Source organism: Stegostoma tigrinum, chromosome 2, assembly GCF_030684315.1.
Source record: "Stegostoma tigrinum isolate sSteTig4 chromosome 2, sSteTig4.hap1, whole genome shotgun sequence".
NCBI classification, from domain to species: Eukaryota; Metazoa; Chordata; class Chondrichthyes; order Orectolobiformes; family Stegostomatidae; genus Stegostoma; species Stegostoma tigrinum.
The window spans coordinates 7129261-7146092 of record NC_081355.1 but is presented as its reverse complement, the minus strand read 5'-3'; the positions used below and the strand labels follow the sequence as shown (position 1 = coordinate 7146092).

The window sequence follows — 16832 nt, the reverse complement described above, 5'->3', positions numbered from 1 at the left end:
GCCTTGCCATATGGCTGCCCCCTTGTGTTGCCTGTCGAAATTTTGCAAAGCCCTTTGGAGTCATGGGGTCTACTTGCTTGGTCATATGGCATCTCTACATGCTGAGGAGCGCCCTCAAACTGGCCTGTGATAATGCAGTCATGCTTTCAGTTTAATGTAACTATCAGCAGCATCACACAATGTTATATTGTTGAAGAAATTTATAGGGAGAGAATAGTAGGCATTTGGGAATTTTCATAAAGGGTTCAACTCAATAAGATCTTTAGATTATGGCTTAAGCCATTAAAATGAGTGCATTCATTAAGTTATTAAATTGGTTGAATCCTGCATTAAACCTACCGTGCTGAGCACTGCCAATATTGCTCCCATCTGGGAGGGTCAGGTTGTGAATACCCGCTCCTTTCTCTTCATTGTAGTAGTTCGAACCACATAAAATCAGCTGTTCTTCTCCTACTGCACCCCCCCCCCACAAAAAAAAACATATTTCTTGCGGTATTGCAGGGAATCCTCTTCAAAAGTCTACGTTGCAATGACTATAATCTAAGTTTTGCAGGGGAATTAATTTTAATCTGCAGATATCTGAATTCTGTTGAAGAGTGGATATATAGAGAAATGAATAAACAACGAAGCCAGGAGTAAGAGCAGGCCATTTGATCCCTGAGTCCACTTTGCCATTCAATATGATCATGGATGACCATCTATTTCAATGCCATACTCCTGCTTTCTCCCCTTGATGCCTTTAGAATCTAAAAATGTATCCAACTCTTGTCTGAATCTATCCAGTGGCTTGGCCTCCAAAGTCTTCTGTGGCAGAGAATTCCATAGGTTCACTACTCTTCAAGTAAAGGAATTTTCCACAGCTCAGCCTGAAATGGTCCATCCCATGACCTGAAACTGTGTCTCCTTTTTCTAGACTTGCCAACTGGTGAAAACATCCTCCCTGCATCTAGTCTGTCTGAATCATGTTAGAGTTTAATGTATTTCAGTCAGAGACCCCTTCTAACTTCTAGTGAATACAGCCTCAGTCAGACAAATCCCTCCTCATAGGACAGCCTTGCCAATCTCACAAACATCCCACATTCTCTCTGTGCCAATATATTATTTATTGGGCGGAGAGACCAAAACTGCACACAATATGTTTAAAACTTGTGTATTAATCTTTGAACTGTCACAGTGAATTTAATCATACCTAATCATGTCCTAGGTTCTTTCAAGTATCACTATATATCAGTGAGGAGGTGATGGCCCAGTGGTATTATTGCTGGACTGTTAATCCAGAGACCCAGGGAATGTTCTGGAGGCCTGGGTTCAAATTCTGCCACAGCAGATGGTGGAATTTGATTTCAATAAATATCTGGAATTAGGAGTCTAATGATAACCATGAAGCCATGGTTGATTGTTGTTAAAAACCCATCTGGTTCACTAATGTCCTTTAGGGAAGGAAACTGCCGTCCTTACCTGGTCTGGACTCCGTGTAGCCCCAGACCCACAGCAATGTGGTTGACTCTTCACTGTCCTCTGGGCAATTATGGATGGGCAATAAATGCTGCCTGGTCAGCAATGCTTCCACCCTGTGAATTAATTACATGTATAATGTATGAATAAAAATTACAAAATCAACATTTGAAATACAGCAGTATAGCACACTGCTGGTCATATGTTTTACACTTGTGTTGTGTTCGGTAGATTTGAATTCAGTAATTAAAACTTCGCCAAAATATGCCCAAGCATTTGAAACCAATTATTGTTTTATCACCTTCTTACACAGAACTGAAATAAATATTTGCCAATTGAAACAACTGCTTTCTTTTACATGAAGTCCTTCTGCGTGCTTTGAGGTTGAGTGATTTTGTCCATGATTAGTCAGATTGTAAAGTTGTGCTGAGGTATGGCTGTTTGAGATCACAGAGATGCCAGGTTTAACTAGGTTGGGGATTAGGACGAGGAATGAAGGGCCAGGAAATGCCAGTGAAGCACAAGAGTGAGTAGTTTGATGTCAAGATACGCCATCACTCAGTGTGTGCAGGTGAGGTGGGAGAGAAGGGAGGGGGGAAGTAACCATTATAATTTAGTATTACCTGACTCATCCCCGCCTCCTTGACCTGTCCGTCTTCCCTGGACTGACCAACCCCCACCCTAACTCCCCACCTACACTCACCTTTACTGGCTCCATCCCCGCTCCTTGACCTGTCCTTCTCCTCTCCACCTATCTGCTCCTTTATCCATCTTCCATCCACCTCCCCCTCTCTCCCTATTTATTTCAGAGCCCCCTTCCCCTCCCCCATTTCTGAAGAAGGGTCCAGACCTGAAACATCAGCTTTTCTGCTCCTCTGATGCTGCTTGGCCTGCTGTGTTCATCCAGCTCTACACCTTGTTATCTCAGATTCTCCGGCATCTGCAGTTCCTACTATCTCTGATTATAATTTTTCTGAAACATAACAGATTTGTAGCTTGTTACAAACAAAGGACAGAACTTATTCAGTCACAGGATGTGGAAGTCACTGGCGAGGCCAACATTTAATGTCCGTCCCTCATCAGTCAGAGGGCACTTCAGTTCCAAATATGCCGGACTTTTCATGGAAATTCAACTTGACTCCATGCAACATGTTCCAGTGTTTGCAATTGTAACATTCTTTAATGGTTACAAATTACATTCCACATTTGATATCACAGGATGGCAAACAACACAAATTGGAAATTAAAAAAGTGCAGCACATAGAAAATTTTCTCCCGTACATTATGTTTCGCTCCAAAGTGCCTCGATACATTTTCAATGCAATGTACCTGCTTTGTGATTCACAGAGCCTAAAGGCTTCTCCAGATTCCAGCCCCTTGGCGTACAGTCGTTGGCAGGTTCTGGGCAGTGACCTTTTCCCCATTAAGTCTGTACGATGACCCTCCCAAAGTTTTAGTGCATCTGTCAGCATGCAGCCACAGTAATTCAAAACTTACTCAAATCCAAAAGTATGAATAGGATCTTCCAGACTCTGGGGAGCTGTTCAAATGTCATTTATAGCTGCCCACCTACACATCGACCTGTTGCTTGATTTGGAATGGTGTTTATTTTCATTGTGCATTTTACTTGAAGAATTGCAGCATTTGATATTTTAATAATGAGTGGAGATCCTTGTGAAATTTCACCCAGATACTGATGTCCGAGGAATTTTGGCCAGTGTATTGGGAGAGTGCAGTTGAAATAGCCGTCCATTTTGAAGCTGGACCCCCTAATCCTGGTTTGAATTGTGGAGACTTCAGTGTAAGAACACACGGGATGGGGATGGAATGGAGCGCAGCAAGGAGAGAGACCTGCAAGGTCTGGGAAAGAAGGTTCCAGAGGATGCTCTTTGTGGGAGGCTACTAATGGAGAGAGATTGAGCCGGTGGGTGGGTGCTGAAAGAGATACAGAAGAGGATTAGCATTTGAGTAGAGAGGTCATTTGGAAGGGAGCAGAGTGGGTGGTATAGCTGACGAGTGGGGCATGATTATACTCATCAAGGATGTGACTGGTCTGCAATATCACATGATTGATATGGACCAATCCGTAATGATTAGGGCTACGCAGGAGAGAAAGTTATCCTGGGCATCATAACCAACCTGCGATCGCGGGTCATCTGAGGCGGATCTGGTGGTAATGTCACTGGGCTAGTAATCCAGATTGCCAGATTAATGTTCTGGGGATCTGGGTTCAAACCCCACCAGGGCTGCTGGTGGAATTTGAATCCAGTAATAATCTGGAATTGAAAACCAGCCACATGGTGACAACATACCAACTGAGAGTTATTATTAAAAACTCACCTGGTTCTCTGGTTGTGGGGACGGGTGGGGTAACCTGCTGTCCTTACGGAGTCTGGCCTCTATGTGACTCCAGACAATATGGTTAACCTGGGATATTGGGAATGGGGCAATAAATGCTGGGCCAGTCAAAAGAAAAACTTGCCACTTCTCTGTCTGAGATTTTACTCTATTAACTGGACTTTCTACCCCACAAGGTCAAACAGCTGTTCAGTCACAGTCAAACAAGATTGATGTGCTGTGGGGAGGGGTTGTCCAGCTTTGCTGTAATTTCAAGTGAAGACTGACAGCCGCCCTCTTGGTAAACTGGTGTAATTCTCCAGAAATTACTCAAAAATATTGCTCTTCAACAAATTAGGGTGAAACTTGTATCTGTCTCCTTTAGAACTACTGAACTGTATCCAAACAGGTTTGGGGATCAGGGTGCTTAAAAGCAAGCTCGGTTTTTCAGATGGCCCATTTCTTATATCATTGCATAATTCTGTCTAATTTCAGGATTAATGGTCTGACTTGACTTTATTTAACTTCAAACTAACTCCCCAGAGCCTGTCCAGAATCTACGAGGCACAAGTCAGGAGTGTGATAGAATACTATCCACTTGCCTGGATGGGCGCAGCTCCAACAATACACGAGACTGTCCATACACCCAGGCCAAAGCAGCCCACTTGATTGGTGCTCCATTCCCCCACCTTAAACACTGACTTCCTCCACCCCTGATGCACAGTAGCAGCAGTGTGCACCATCAGCAACAGCTCACCAAGCCTCCTTTGGCAGCACTTTCCAAATCAATGACCACTTCTGCTGCCCAGGAGGATAAGAGCAGCAGATGCATAGCAACAGCACCCCCTGCAGGTTCCTCTCCGAGTGGCACATCATCCTGGCTTGGAATTATATCGCCGCTCCTTCAGTGTTTCTGGGTCAGAATCCTGAAACTCCCTCCCTAACAGCATTGTGGGAGCATGGACTGCAAGGATTCAGGAAGGCAGCTCACCGTCACCTTCTCAAGGGCAATTAGGGGTGGGTAATAAATCTGACAGAGCCAGTAACACCTACATCCTGTGAAAAAATAAAATGAGACATCTAATTACTGCCTGTTTACACCCTCTGATTTTTCTAAGCGCTGGTGTTTGGCTGGATCTGAGTCGATGGCAGGACTCAAAGTGGCTTTATTCATTAAAGATGTAGATACTTTTAATCAACCTGTTCAGATGAGTCTTATTCATCAAAGATGTAGATACTTTTAATCAACATGTTCAGATGAGTCATGAGAAACTTGAGGAGCAGGTCAGACTTGGAGCTGGGCTGCCTAGCCTAGGGGTAGATATTTTAAACCAATCTGCATGGATTAGACATGAGAAACGCAGGGTTACAGGGATAGGTTAGGAGGGTGGGTCTGGGTGGGATGTTCTTCGGAGGGTCAGTGTGGACTCAATGGGCCAAATGGCCTGCTTCCACACTGTAGGGATCCTATGATAACAAGGATAAGTGAGACTCGATCCTAGAAAATATTTTCTAATCAGCTTGTTCAGAGACGTGATTACACACCTTTGGAGCAGGTAGGAGTTGAGCCTGGGGCCTCCTGGTTCAGAAGTATGGACAACACCACTGTGCCACAAGAATGAAATGTGATTAAAAAGCACCCCTGCATCTACTGATTGTCAAATTGAATGAGTTTGGATACTGTGGGATGAAGAAGGTTAATTCGCACACCCCCCTCAGTTACCCTTCCTCACCATTGTGTTCAAATGGCCAGTGTGGGCCGTATCAGCCAGAGTTTGAAGAGAAGGCTAATGAAGGCATCTGAGGACATTCTCAAACAGTGTGGAAACATCATGGAACCCCTCGTAACAATTGTTAACATTCTTCACATCATCTGCTCTTTTATTTAGTCAGAATGTAATTTAATGGTATAACATGCATTGGCTCGAGGTTTTTTTTTTCCTTGCTAATCCAATTGCTTAGAATTGCTTATGACCACAGGCTGAACAAAAATGAATAGAGCTCTCACAATGGCTAGAAGCACCGATGTGATTGCAGTCATTTCAGGCCTTAATGTAGAGTAGTAAGCACAACATTCTGAATGGAAATGCCACAGAGGGGTTTGTGATGTGACTGTCACAAATGCACAGTGATGTGAATGATTCAATTCTACTAGAACGACAGAAAATGCAGGAAATGCTGGCCAGATTTGGCAACACACGCAAAGGGAGAAAGATAGATTTAACGCTTTAGATCAATGACCATTCACTGTTGGGAGCAGGCTCTTCTTGGAGGGATGGCAATGAATTTTGCCACTGGAGCTTTGATCCTGATCCACCTGGAATTCTGGGTGGGGAAGCCAGAAGTTGCATGTGGTGGGATGTCCAATGCAATCATACTTGACATGATAGAAACCAAGTCACAACATTCTCCTTTGTAGAGAGTTTCTTGACTTATTCAGCCCTACAGCTCTCATCCAAAAATATCTATGCCACAGGTCCCTACAGCTGTCTATGTATATGATAATATTTTCTAAACAGCCTGTTCAGAGATGCTGTTACACACTTCCACAGCAGGTATGACTTGAATCTAGGTCACCTAGTTCAGAGATAGAGACATTACCACTTTGCCACAAGAGCTCTCTTTGATATTTGTGTGATCTCAATTAATGTTTATCATGTTTTTCGCAACTTAACAATGACATGAAGAAATGTGGACAATGTAATTGATGAGATAGTTATCACGTGTCCATCTTTAGTTTGACCTTCTGATGGGTTTCCATTGAACACCGTCCCTTTGTCTCCAGGGAGAAATGCAAGGGGCTAGGTTTGTGTCAGGGAGCCAATTGAATACATACATCTTCTAATGTCCTCATGGCCTTATCTACAAATTCTGCTGTTTGGGCCTTTCTTTACAGTAGTCTTTTCAAAATAGGTAACAGTAAAGTCAAACATGACGAACCCTATTCCATTTTTAGAATAAAGAAATTGTCTAAAGTCAGAATAACGTAGGGAAAATGTTTTCTAATCTCCCTCCACCACAACCCATTCCCACTTGCCCCCATCTGCATTTCAAAGCTCACATCTCATGCGAGCCAGGAGCAGTATAGCTTTGGTGTGTGCATGTGTCTCTGCAGATTGCTAGGATCCATAATGAATGGTCACTTGGAAGTACAGAACCTTGGAGAATTGCTGGAAAAAGACAAGCTTTTGATTTTTCTATCTTGCATGCATAAGGACAGGTGCAGGAATCCACATTTGGAATACAGCTGCAATTTATACTGAATGGAGATTTTCACACCTTTTTTCCATCCAGCATAACTTGTTTGTCCCTGAAAATGAGGCATTCTTGCGATTCTGTCCTGATGAGTGCCCCAGTCTAAAAGATTTCAGGGCAATTCCTGTTTTATTTCAGCTGCCGTGAGCCATTATTATCGATCTGGGGACACCTCCTCTGGCACCATCATCTCTGAGGCACAGATCCGCCCTATAGCAGAGCCTGGTGTAAGCAAGAATTAGAGAGTGTGGTATTCCAGCACAGATGTTGGCTGCTCTATGCCTCCCTATTGAATGTGGCTTTGAAATATTGGACCAATCTAAAGAAGGAAAGTCAAATTGTAATTATTGGGTTGTAGACTAAGCAACACACCTCCCAATTCCTCCTTCACCTCCCTCCCCATCTGCACCAACTCCCCTCCCAATTCTACTGTCATTTGCAGGCAGCACAGTGGCTCAATGGTTGACACTGGTGCCTCACAGCACCAGGGACCCAGGTTCGATTCCACGCTTCTGTAACTGTCTGTGTGGAGCTTGCACCTTCTCCCCATGTCTACATGCGAGGAGACCAAATGCTCCAGTTTCCCCCCACAGTCCAAAGCCAGGCAGGTTAGTGGGTTAGCCATAGGAAATGTAGGGTTACAGGGAGAGAGTAAGGTGTGCGATGCTCTTTGGTGGGTCGGTTTGGACTTGTTGGGCTGAGTGGTCTGCTTCCGCACTGTAGGGATTCTGTGATTTAGGAAACCTCATAACCTCCAGGATAATGAAACAAATTTCTGAGCTATGGTATCTGAGAAAGTCGGGCCTCCTGGGCCAAAGGTTAGGTATTCCGTAGCAGGCTTCCTCCTGGTTTCTGCTATTTAGTGAATCAGACTGTGAAAGCGGGCTGTCTTCATGTAAGGTGCAGCAAACTACACACAGAACAGTGTTCAGATTTAATGGGGTCAGAGAGGCCTTACAGGCATAAGCTGTATTGTTCATTCACCATCCCAATATCTGTACATGGTTAAAGCGAGACTAATTTGATATGTCTAAATTGTGTTCATTTTATGTGACTAAAACATTGTTTTTCAGGACTTTTTCAGCAAATCAGACCCGTTTCTCGAAATTTTCAGGATGAATGATGATGGAACACAGCAACTTGTACACAGAACAGAGGTACATTCATTTCTACATTGATTGTTCGAGTAAATGCAAACACCACACAGTTCATGGGAGACAGAATTGAGAAATGGGCTGTTCCTTGGAATTCTTGCCATTTAAAGCCCATGCACAAGACCTGATAAATGATTCTCTGTGACTCATCCCTCAGTATTAAAGCTGGCTTGTGTTTGCTCCCATGTTAATCAGGTGTAGTCAGGCTTTGGCTTTGAAAGGTTCTTGAGAGCAACTGGGAAGGGGTGAGGCATTAACTGTTTTCATCCAAAAATAACCTAGATTAACAGCTGTTTGGGGGAAATGGAGGCATACCAGAAATGTTACTGGCATCATGTTTCAGGATCCTGGGTTGAAATCCCACGGCGAGTGTAATTTAAGTTCCGTTAATAAGCATCTGGAATTGAAAGTTAATCCCAGCGCTGGTAATCTCAGCAATTGTTGTAAAAAGGCCTTTGGTTCATCTGTCTTTCAGACATCTTTACCCAATTTGCCATGTGACTTCAGAGCCATGGCTTCAGACTTTAAATGCGCTTCCATGGTTGGGCAGCATTTACTGAACAATTTTATGTGTGCTAAGAATTGCTCATAGTGTCCAGGGATGGGCAGGGTAGGTGGGTTAGCCATGGATAATACAGGGTTACAGGGATAAGGTTAGGAGGGTGGTGGGCTGGCTGTGTGTGGGATGCTCTATGGAGGGTCAGTGTGGACCTGATGAGCCGAATGATCTGCTTCCACACTGTGGGAATTCTATGTACCTGTGATGTTTCTACGAATTACAGAAACAATCCCTTCAAAATTATCATCTGGATTTTTAAATGACCTGGTGCACCATTTAGCTCAAGGGAAACCTGACTGTGCCAGCAATGCCAATGTGTCATGAAACAGTAAAGGAGGATTCTCAGTATGGTGGTGGAATTTTAAATACGCTGAGAAATGGCTCTCTTAAGTCTTCTTTTTATTCACTCAAGGGATATGGGCGACTCTGGCCAAGCCGGCATTTATTGCCCATCCCTAATTGCCCAGGAGGCAGTTAAGAGTCACCCACATTGCTGTGGGTCTGGAGTCACATGTAGTCCAGATTAGGTAAGGATGGCAGTTTCCTTCCCTGAAGGACATTAGTGAACCAGATGGGTATTTCCTGACAATCAACAATGGATTCATGCTTTTCGTTAGATTCTTAATTTCAGATTTATTTTATTGAGTTCAAATTCCATCTTCCCAGAACATTAGCTGAGTTCCTGTAATAATAAAGTTGCTGGAAAAGCTCAGCAGGTCTGGCAGCATCTGTGAAGGAAAAATCAGAGTTAACATTTCAGGTCTGGCATTCTGAGGAACGGTCACCGGACCCGAAACATTATTTCTGTTTTTACCTTCACAGAAGGTGCCAGACCTGCTGAGCTTTTCCAGCAACTTCTGTTTTTGTTCCTGATTTACAGCATCTGCGGTTCTTTTGGTTTTTCTGGATTAACAGACAAGCGATAATACTACCAGGCCTTTGCCTCTCCTCCTGTTATACTAGAACAGGTTGAACTCCATTGGAGGAAATGATTGGATTTCATTGATTCAGCCAGCAACTTCTGATCACTATAGAAGGAAAATGTAATCATATTAAAACAATAATCAAAGTGAGATCCTCACAAGACAGACGGCCAGAAAGCCACCATACAATATGCTCAGTTACCGATATATTATCAACAGTTGACTGCAGAAAAATCAAAACCAGCAATCTTCTACATTGGGCTAAAGGTTAACATTTTCAACAAGTGGTGTGACAATTGTTTAAGATGCTGATAACTATCCTATCAGTTTAAAACATGAATGAATAGCCTTCCAAATGTGGAACTTGGCTTTTCATATTCCTGCTTGCCTCCAAAGAGGCAATTTTTGGGGCAGGAAAAGGATAGATTCTCAACTCATTGTTCGCAAACGGTGTAAATTGTTGTTCCCTCTGAGTTTTGGAATTTGTGCAAAGATCTTGATGAGAGCAAGAGGAAATGCTTCAACAGAGTGTGTACCCGCTTTCAGTCATAAAAATACACATTTTATCATCTTGCCTCTGGCTCAGACTGTGCAACTTTTTTCAATTCAACAAAATTGTGGGTGGGGGAGGCATTAAATCTTCTGTTGTGGTGTCCTGAGATTGAAAAGGACACCAAAGCAATAGGATTTCTTTCTATCAGAGATAATGGGAACTGCAGATGCTGGAGAATCCGAGATAACAAAGTGTGGAGCTGGATGAACACAGCAGGTCAAGCAGCATCTTAGGAGCACAAAAGCTGACGTTTCGGGCCTAGACCCTTTTCTAGGCCTGAAAAGTCAGCTTTTGTGCTCCTAAGATGCTGCTTGGCCTGCTGTGTTCATCCAGCTTCACACTTTGTTATCTAGGATTTATTTCTATTTCTTTTGTTAATCCAGAGATTAATGGTAGTTATACTGAATTCTGAAAATTCAGCAGATTATCTGTGACTGTTCCACATTTCATCTTTATCTTCTTTGTGTCCATAGGTCATCATGAACAATCTAAATCCTCTGTGGAAAACATTTAAAGTCTCTGTAAACTCCCTCTGCAGTGGAGATCATGATCGGAAACTAAAAGTAAGTTCAAAAAAATGATTATCGCTCACTTTGGGGCATAAGTATTGATGCTGGGATTGACAGCAAATTTATTTTTTAATAAAATTGCTTTGTTCTTATGAGTTTCAACCCACAGCACAATTCACTATGTTACTGCAGAATGATTTGCATGAAAATAGAGCTTGTGGAATCTGACGTATGCTATATGGGGAAATAGCTAGCAGCTAAACATTCGCTATCTGTGTTTGGACCGTACACAGCATTGGTAGTCACTGTGGTAATTGGGGAATTGTTAGTTTCATGGGAATGTCAACAGCCTAGTAATGCAGAATCCCAGGTTAATGTTCTGAGGACTCGGGATCAAATGCCACCTTGGAATATGGCCAATTTCAAGGTCAATAATGAACTTGGAACTTCAACTAATAAACTAACAAATATAAATTTCCTCACCTTCAGAATTCTATGCCACAGAAAGTCGTTAAGACCAAAACGTGAAATGTTTTCAAGAAGGTATTGAATACAGTTCTTAGGGCTAAAGGGATCAAAGGGTATAGCAAGAAAGCATGAATGGGATAGTGAGTTGGATGATCAGCCAGGATCATATTTGAATGGTGGAGCAGGCTCAAAGGGCCGAATGGTCAACTCCTGCTGCTGCTCTTATTTTCCATGGTTCATCAGTCACGTGGATGGGGTTGGTGACTCTTTCCCATCCCACCTGGAGCTGAGATGGTGGGATCATTTGGGGGAGACCATTAATCCCAGTCATGTCTGGGACCTGTGTTTGAATCGAGCCATGGCAGATGGTAAAACGTGAATTCAATAAAAATCTAAAATGAAGAGTCTAATGATGACCATGAAAGTGTAACTGATTGATGGGAAATCCCATCTGGTTCACTGATGTCCTTTAGGGAAGGAAACTGCCATCCTTACCTGGTCTGGTCTACATCTACATGTGATTCCGGATCCACAGCAATGTGATTCACTCATAACTGCCCTCTGGGCAATAATTGTTGGCATAACCAGTGATGCCGACATTTCACGAATGAGTAAAAAAATTGTAGGCCTTTTGTGGTCAGGATTAATACTTTAACCATCGACTTTGAAAGAGCCAACAATGTCCCTCATGAAGCTTCTAACATCCTAAATCTCATTTGTCTTTAAGAAGTGCCAACCATTTGCTGTGAATTATCTGTCTTCTGTTTCTTTGTGCTCCGGTGTGCATGGGTATTTCTCTCTGTGCTCAAACTAAATGCTCAAGGTGCATTCTGACCAGGGCAAGTGCATACCTTCTGTACAACAATCCCCTGTCTGATCTCGGAAATGCAATTAAACATCCTATGTGCTGTCGTTTGTAACTATTAAGTAGCAAATCCAATCCCGAATCATGTCGTCATCCTTTCCACTGCATGTGTAGCACTTTCCACACCATTTACAGTGTAATATGGCAACACTGTTCCTTCCCATGAGAAGCAGGCATTAGTGGTGAAAGAATTAGTCATAAAGTACACTTTCAGATGAGATGTTAAACCAAGGCCCTGTCAGGCGGATGCTTGATCCCATGACATAATTCCAAAGAAGAGCTAGGGTATTTACTACCCCTACCCCTCACACACTGACACACCCAGACACACCCACACACGCACACAGACACACACACACACACCTACACACACACACCTACACACGCACACGCACACACACAGACACACACACACACCCAGACACACAGACACACACAAACACACACTCTCTCTCTCTCACACACACACCTACACACACACACACACACACACACCTACACACACACACCTACACACGCACACAGACACCTACACACACACCTACACACACACACACACACACACACTCTCTCTCTCTCTCTCACACACACACACACACACACACACACACACACACTCTCTCTCTCTCTCACACACACACACACATACACACACACACACACACACACACACACACTCTCTCTCTCTCTCTCACACACACACACACACACACACACACTCTCTCTCTCACACACACACACGCACACACACACACACACACACACACACACACACACACACACACTCTCTCTCTGTCTCTCACACACACACACACACTCTCTCTCTCTCTCACACACACACACACACATACACACACACACACACACACACACACTCTCTCTCTCTCTCTCTCACACACACACACACACACAGACACAGCTACACACACACACCTACACACGCACACACACTCTCTCTCTCTCTCAAACACACACACACACACACACACACACACACACACACACACACACACACACACACACACACACACACAATGTCCTGACCAGCACTTATCGCTGAATCAACACTTTGTTGTTTCAAAACTATACATTATTCATAAAAGTATCTTTATGTACATACACAGTTACTAAAGCAGTATGGTTCTGTACTGCAGTATGTGAAGAAACAAACAAATATTGGAGTTTGACTCTATCCAGCAAACAAACCCAAGGAATTTGGTACCTCTACAAGACTGCATTTATATAACTAGAGGCACAGGGATGGTCCAATAACTGAACAGACCCCCAGTTCCCGACAGTAGGAAGATTTCATACGGTGGTCTTTTCCCATTTTGCCTTGGCAGCAGCTGCTCCGAGCTTTAGTGCGCCCCTCAGCACGTAGCCCTGCAACTTGGAATGTGTCAGTCTGCAGTACTTGGTCAGGGTCAGCTCCTTGCTCCAGAAGACCAACAAGTTTCGGGCAGACAAAGGGTGCCTTTCACCGAATTGATGATCCTCCAAGCACTGTTGCTGTTTGTCTTGATGTGTGTTTCCCAGGGAACAGCGCATGGAGTACACAGTCCTAAGTCACAGTGCTGCTCGTGCAAAACTTGACATTGCAAAAAAACCTCATTGGCCATTGCCACAGTGCGGTTTGTGGGAGTCTGCTTTGTGCAAATTGGCTGTTTCATTTCACTCATTTCAACAATAGTGACTTCACTGGTTTCTTCATTGGCTGTAAAGCACTTGGGAACATTCTGTGTTTGTGAAAGGCACAACGTACATGCAGGGCACTTCCCCCTCCTCCTCCAAGGTGACATTCTCCATTCATATAAGAGGAAATGTTTTGATTGGAAGAATAGGGAAAGACAATATATCCTAAAGGTCAGAGATGGTAAGAACTGCTAATGCTGGAGTCAGAGATAACACAGTGTGGAGCTGGAGGATCACAGCCAGCCAGGCAGCATCAGAGGAGCAGGAAAGTTGACATTTCGAGTCAGGAACCTTCTTATGAAGAAGGGTCCCAGCCCGAAACGTCAACTTTCCTGTTCCTCTGATGCTGCCTGGCCTGCTGTGTTCCTCCAGCTCCACACTGTGTTATGTCCTAAAAGGTACAAATCTACAGGAGCTGGAAGAGGAGAGAGAAACTCTCCTAGTCCACAAGTTATTGAAGATAACAGGATGGATGAACTGAACAGTTTATCAGAGATATGGATTGCTGGTCTTTTTAAATGGGAGTCTGGGGTGCCAAGTGGGAGCTGCTTCAACTGTAGGTGAGGGTTCAAGATCCAACAATTGATATCACGTTGTAAATCCAACATGAGATCACCACCCACTTCTGTGTCTCTCAGGTTCATAGGTAAATGGGAAAGCTTTGTCGTCCTGTTGGGTAAGGTATTAAATTACACAATTAGATCCCACTTTGCATTCTACCTTGAACTGCCCAGATGTGGCCTTCCTGAGCTCTGTGAACCTTGCCAGTCTCAACAGGTTGAGAACATGGAGAGCGGGGCTTGGGATTCAGTGAAACTGACAAAATAAAAACCAAAAGAACTGCGGATGCTGTAAATCAGCAACAAAAACAAAGTTGCTGGAAAAGCTCAGCAGGTCTGGCAGCCTCTGTGGAGGAGTAAACAGAGTTAACGTTTCGGTTCTGGTGACCTTTCCTCAGAACTCAGTTTTCTCCTCCATAGTGAAACTGACAAGCTGTGGCTGTGCTGAGGAGAGAAACTCGAGCCACAGGATTCTTTCTGTGTGTTCGTGCTGCTTGATAGATCATTGCCAACTTCTCAGAAGTCCTTTGACCTCCATCACCTTGACTCCCAACTCCCCGATGCCAGGCTCCAACCCAGCAGGGGAAGGGATTATGCAACTCTATGTTGCACGTCAGATGACGAACAAGAGGAACATTAATATCAATCTGAGCAGCACTCTCAGCCTTTCCTTCTGCCACAGATACTCCAAGGGCAGAGAGGACAAGCTGAAAGTTCTAGCACAGAGAAAGTGAGGTCCCCAACACAGAGCTCTATGGGCAGAGAGGATCAGCTCTGACTCAAAAACTGTGAACCCCACTTTAGCTTATGATGCACAGGTTCTGCTGTTATCTGTGGCCTCCAGGAGCAAGACCTCCTTCCCAGTGGCCAGTTGGTATCTCATTGCCAATACATCCAAGGCGCCTGCCACTGGAGACTTCCTCCCCGTTCAGTTCACTTCAAGCAAAGAGCTGCAGCAACTTCAATATTGATCAGATTCCTGGGCCGCTGCCACATACCCATTTCTCAGGGCTCACTTTGAAGAGAATTCTTCCCTGTTATTCACATTAAAAATCAGGAGTGAATCTTTTATGAGTCACTGGTTAAGGGCCAACTGCGCTATTGTGTTCAGTTGTGGATGGGTGCATCACCAGCAACATCGACAAGCCTATCACGTCCAGGACAAAGCAACCCACTTGATTCGTACCACATCCACAAAACTCCACTACCTCCACCACTGATATAAGAACACAAGAACCAGAGCAGGAGTAGGCCATTCAGCCCTGTGGCTGTGCCATTTAATGCGATCAAAGCTGATCTCATCTCAGCCTCAACTCCACTTTTCTGCTCACTCTCCATGACCCTTCAACCCATTACTAAATAAACATCTGCCTGTCTCCTCCTTAAATGTACTCAACATCCCAGCATCCACCACACTTTGGGGTAGTGAGTTCCACAGATTTGTGACCCTTTGACATAAATAATTCCTCCTCGTCTCTGTTTTAAATCTGTTACCCCTATCGTAAAAGTATGACCTCTCATTCTACATTGTCCCACATGAGAAAGCACCCTGTCTACATCTACTTTTTAAATTCCCTACGTCATCTTACAGACCTCAATTAGATCTTCTGTCCTTCTCCTAAACTGCCAGGATGTGATGAGATCTATCCCAGAAAACTGAGGGAAACAAGGGAGGAAAGTATTGGGGCGTTGTATAATTTCTTTGTATCCTCTTTAGTCAAGGGGTCTAGAGAATAGCCAATGTTATTCTTTTGTTTAAGAAGGTCAACAGGATAATCCAGGAAATTACAGGCCAGTGAACTTTATGTCAGTGGTAGGGAACGTATTGGAGAAGATTCTTGGGGATAGGATTTACTCACATTTGGAAAAATATGGGCTGATTCGTGATAGGCAGCATTGGGAAAGGCCATGTCTCACAAACTTGATTGAGTTCTTTGAGGAACTAACAAAGATGGTTGATGAGGGCAGGGCAGTAGATGTTGTCTGCATGAACTTTACCAAGCAATATTGACAATTGCCAGAAGATTTCAACAGGCTGGAGCCTTGGGAGAAGAATTTAGTCCAGACAAATGCAAGGTGATGCATTTTGGATGGTCTAGTACAGGAAGGATATCATTGTGCTAAGTACTGCAAAACTCTGGGCTAGTATTATGGTGCGGTGAGTTTAAATCCCGCTATGGCAGCTGGCTTTTAATTAATTCTATTAAAAAAGAAACTGGAATGTAAAGTTTGTCTCAGGAATAGTGACAATGAAATTATCATTCATTGTTGTCAATTGTTGTTCACGAATTTGCTTTCAGGAGGGAAATCTGTCATCCTCATTTGGGTGACTTGGCATAATGTGGTTAACTGTTACCTGCCCTCTGAACTAACCAGAAAGACAGCCCATTCAAGAGGCACCCAGGGATGTGCAGTTACAAATTCTGGCTTTGCTAGTGATGCCCAAATCCCATTAAATAAAATAGAATGAAAAGTCAAAATTCCTAATGGTTTTCTTTAGGT

The 16832-nt window shown here is 43.7% G+C and overlaps 1 protein-coding gene across 3 annotated transcripts in view; it reads left to right on the top strand.

Moving 5' to 3' along the window:
- Positions 1-16832, top strand: part of cpne4b (copine IVb) — a 369673-nt gene that overhangs the window by 252127 nt on the left and 100714 nt on the right. For all 3 annotated transcript variants that reach the window (XM_059652031.1, XM_059652028.1, XM_059652029.1), the window contains 2 exons: positions 8121-8204; positions 10710-10799. In XM_059652031.1, the coding sequence (XP_059508014.1) occupies positions 8121-8204; positions 10710-10799 (174 nt within the window). The remainder of the gene's footprint in view (positions 1-8120; positions 8205-10709; positions 10800-16832) is intronic.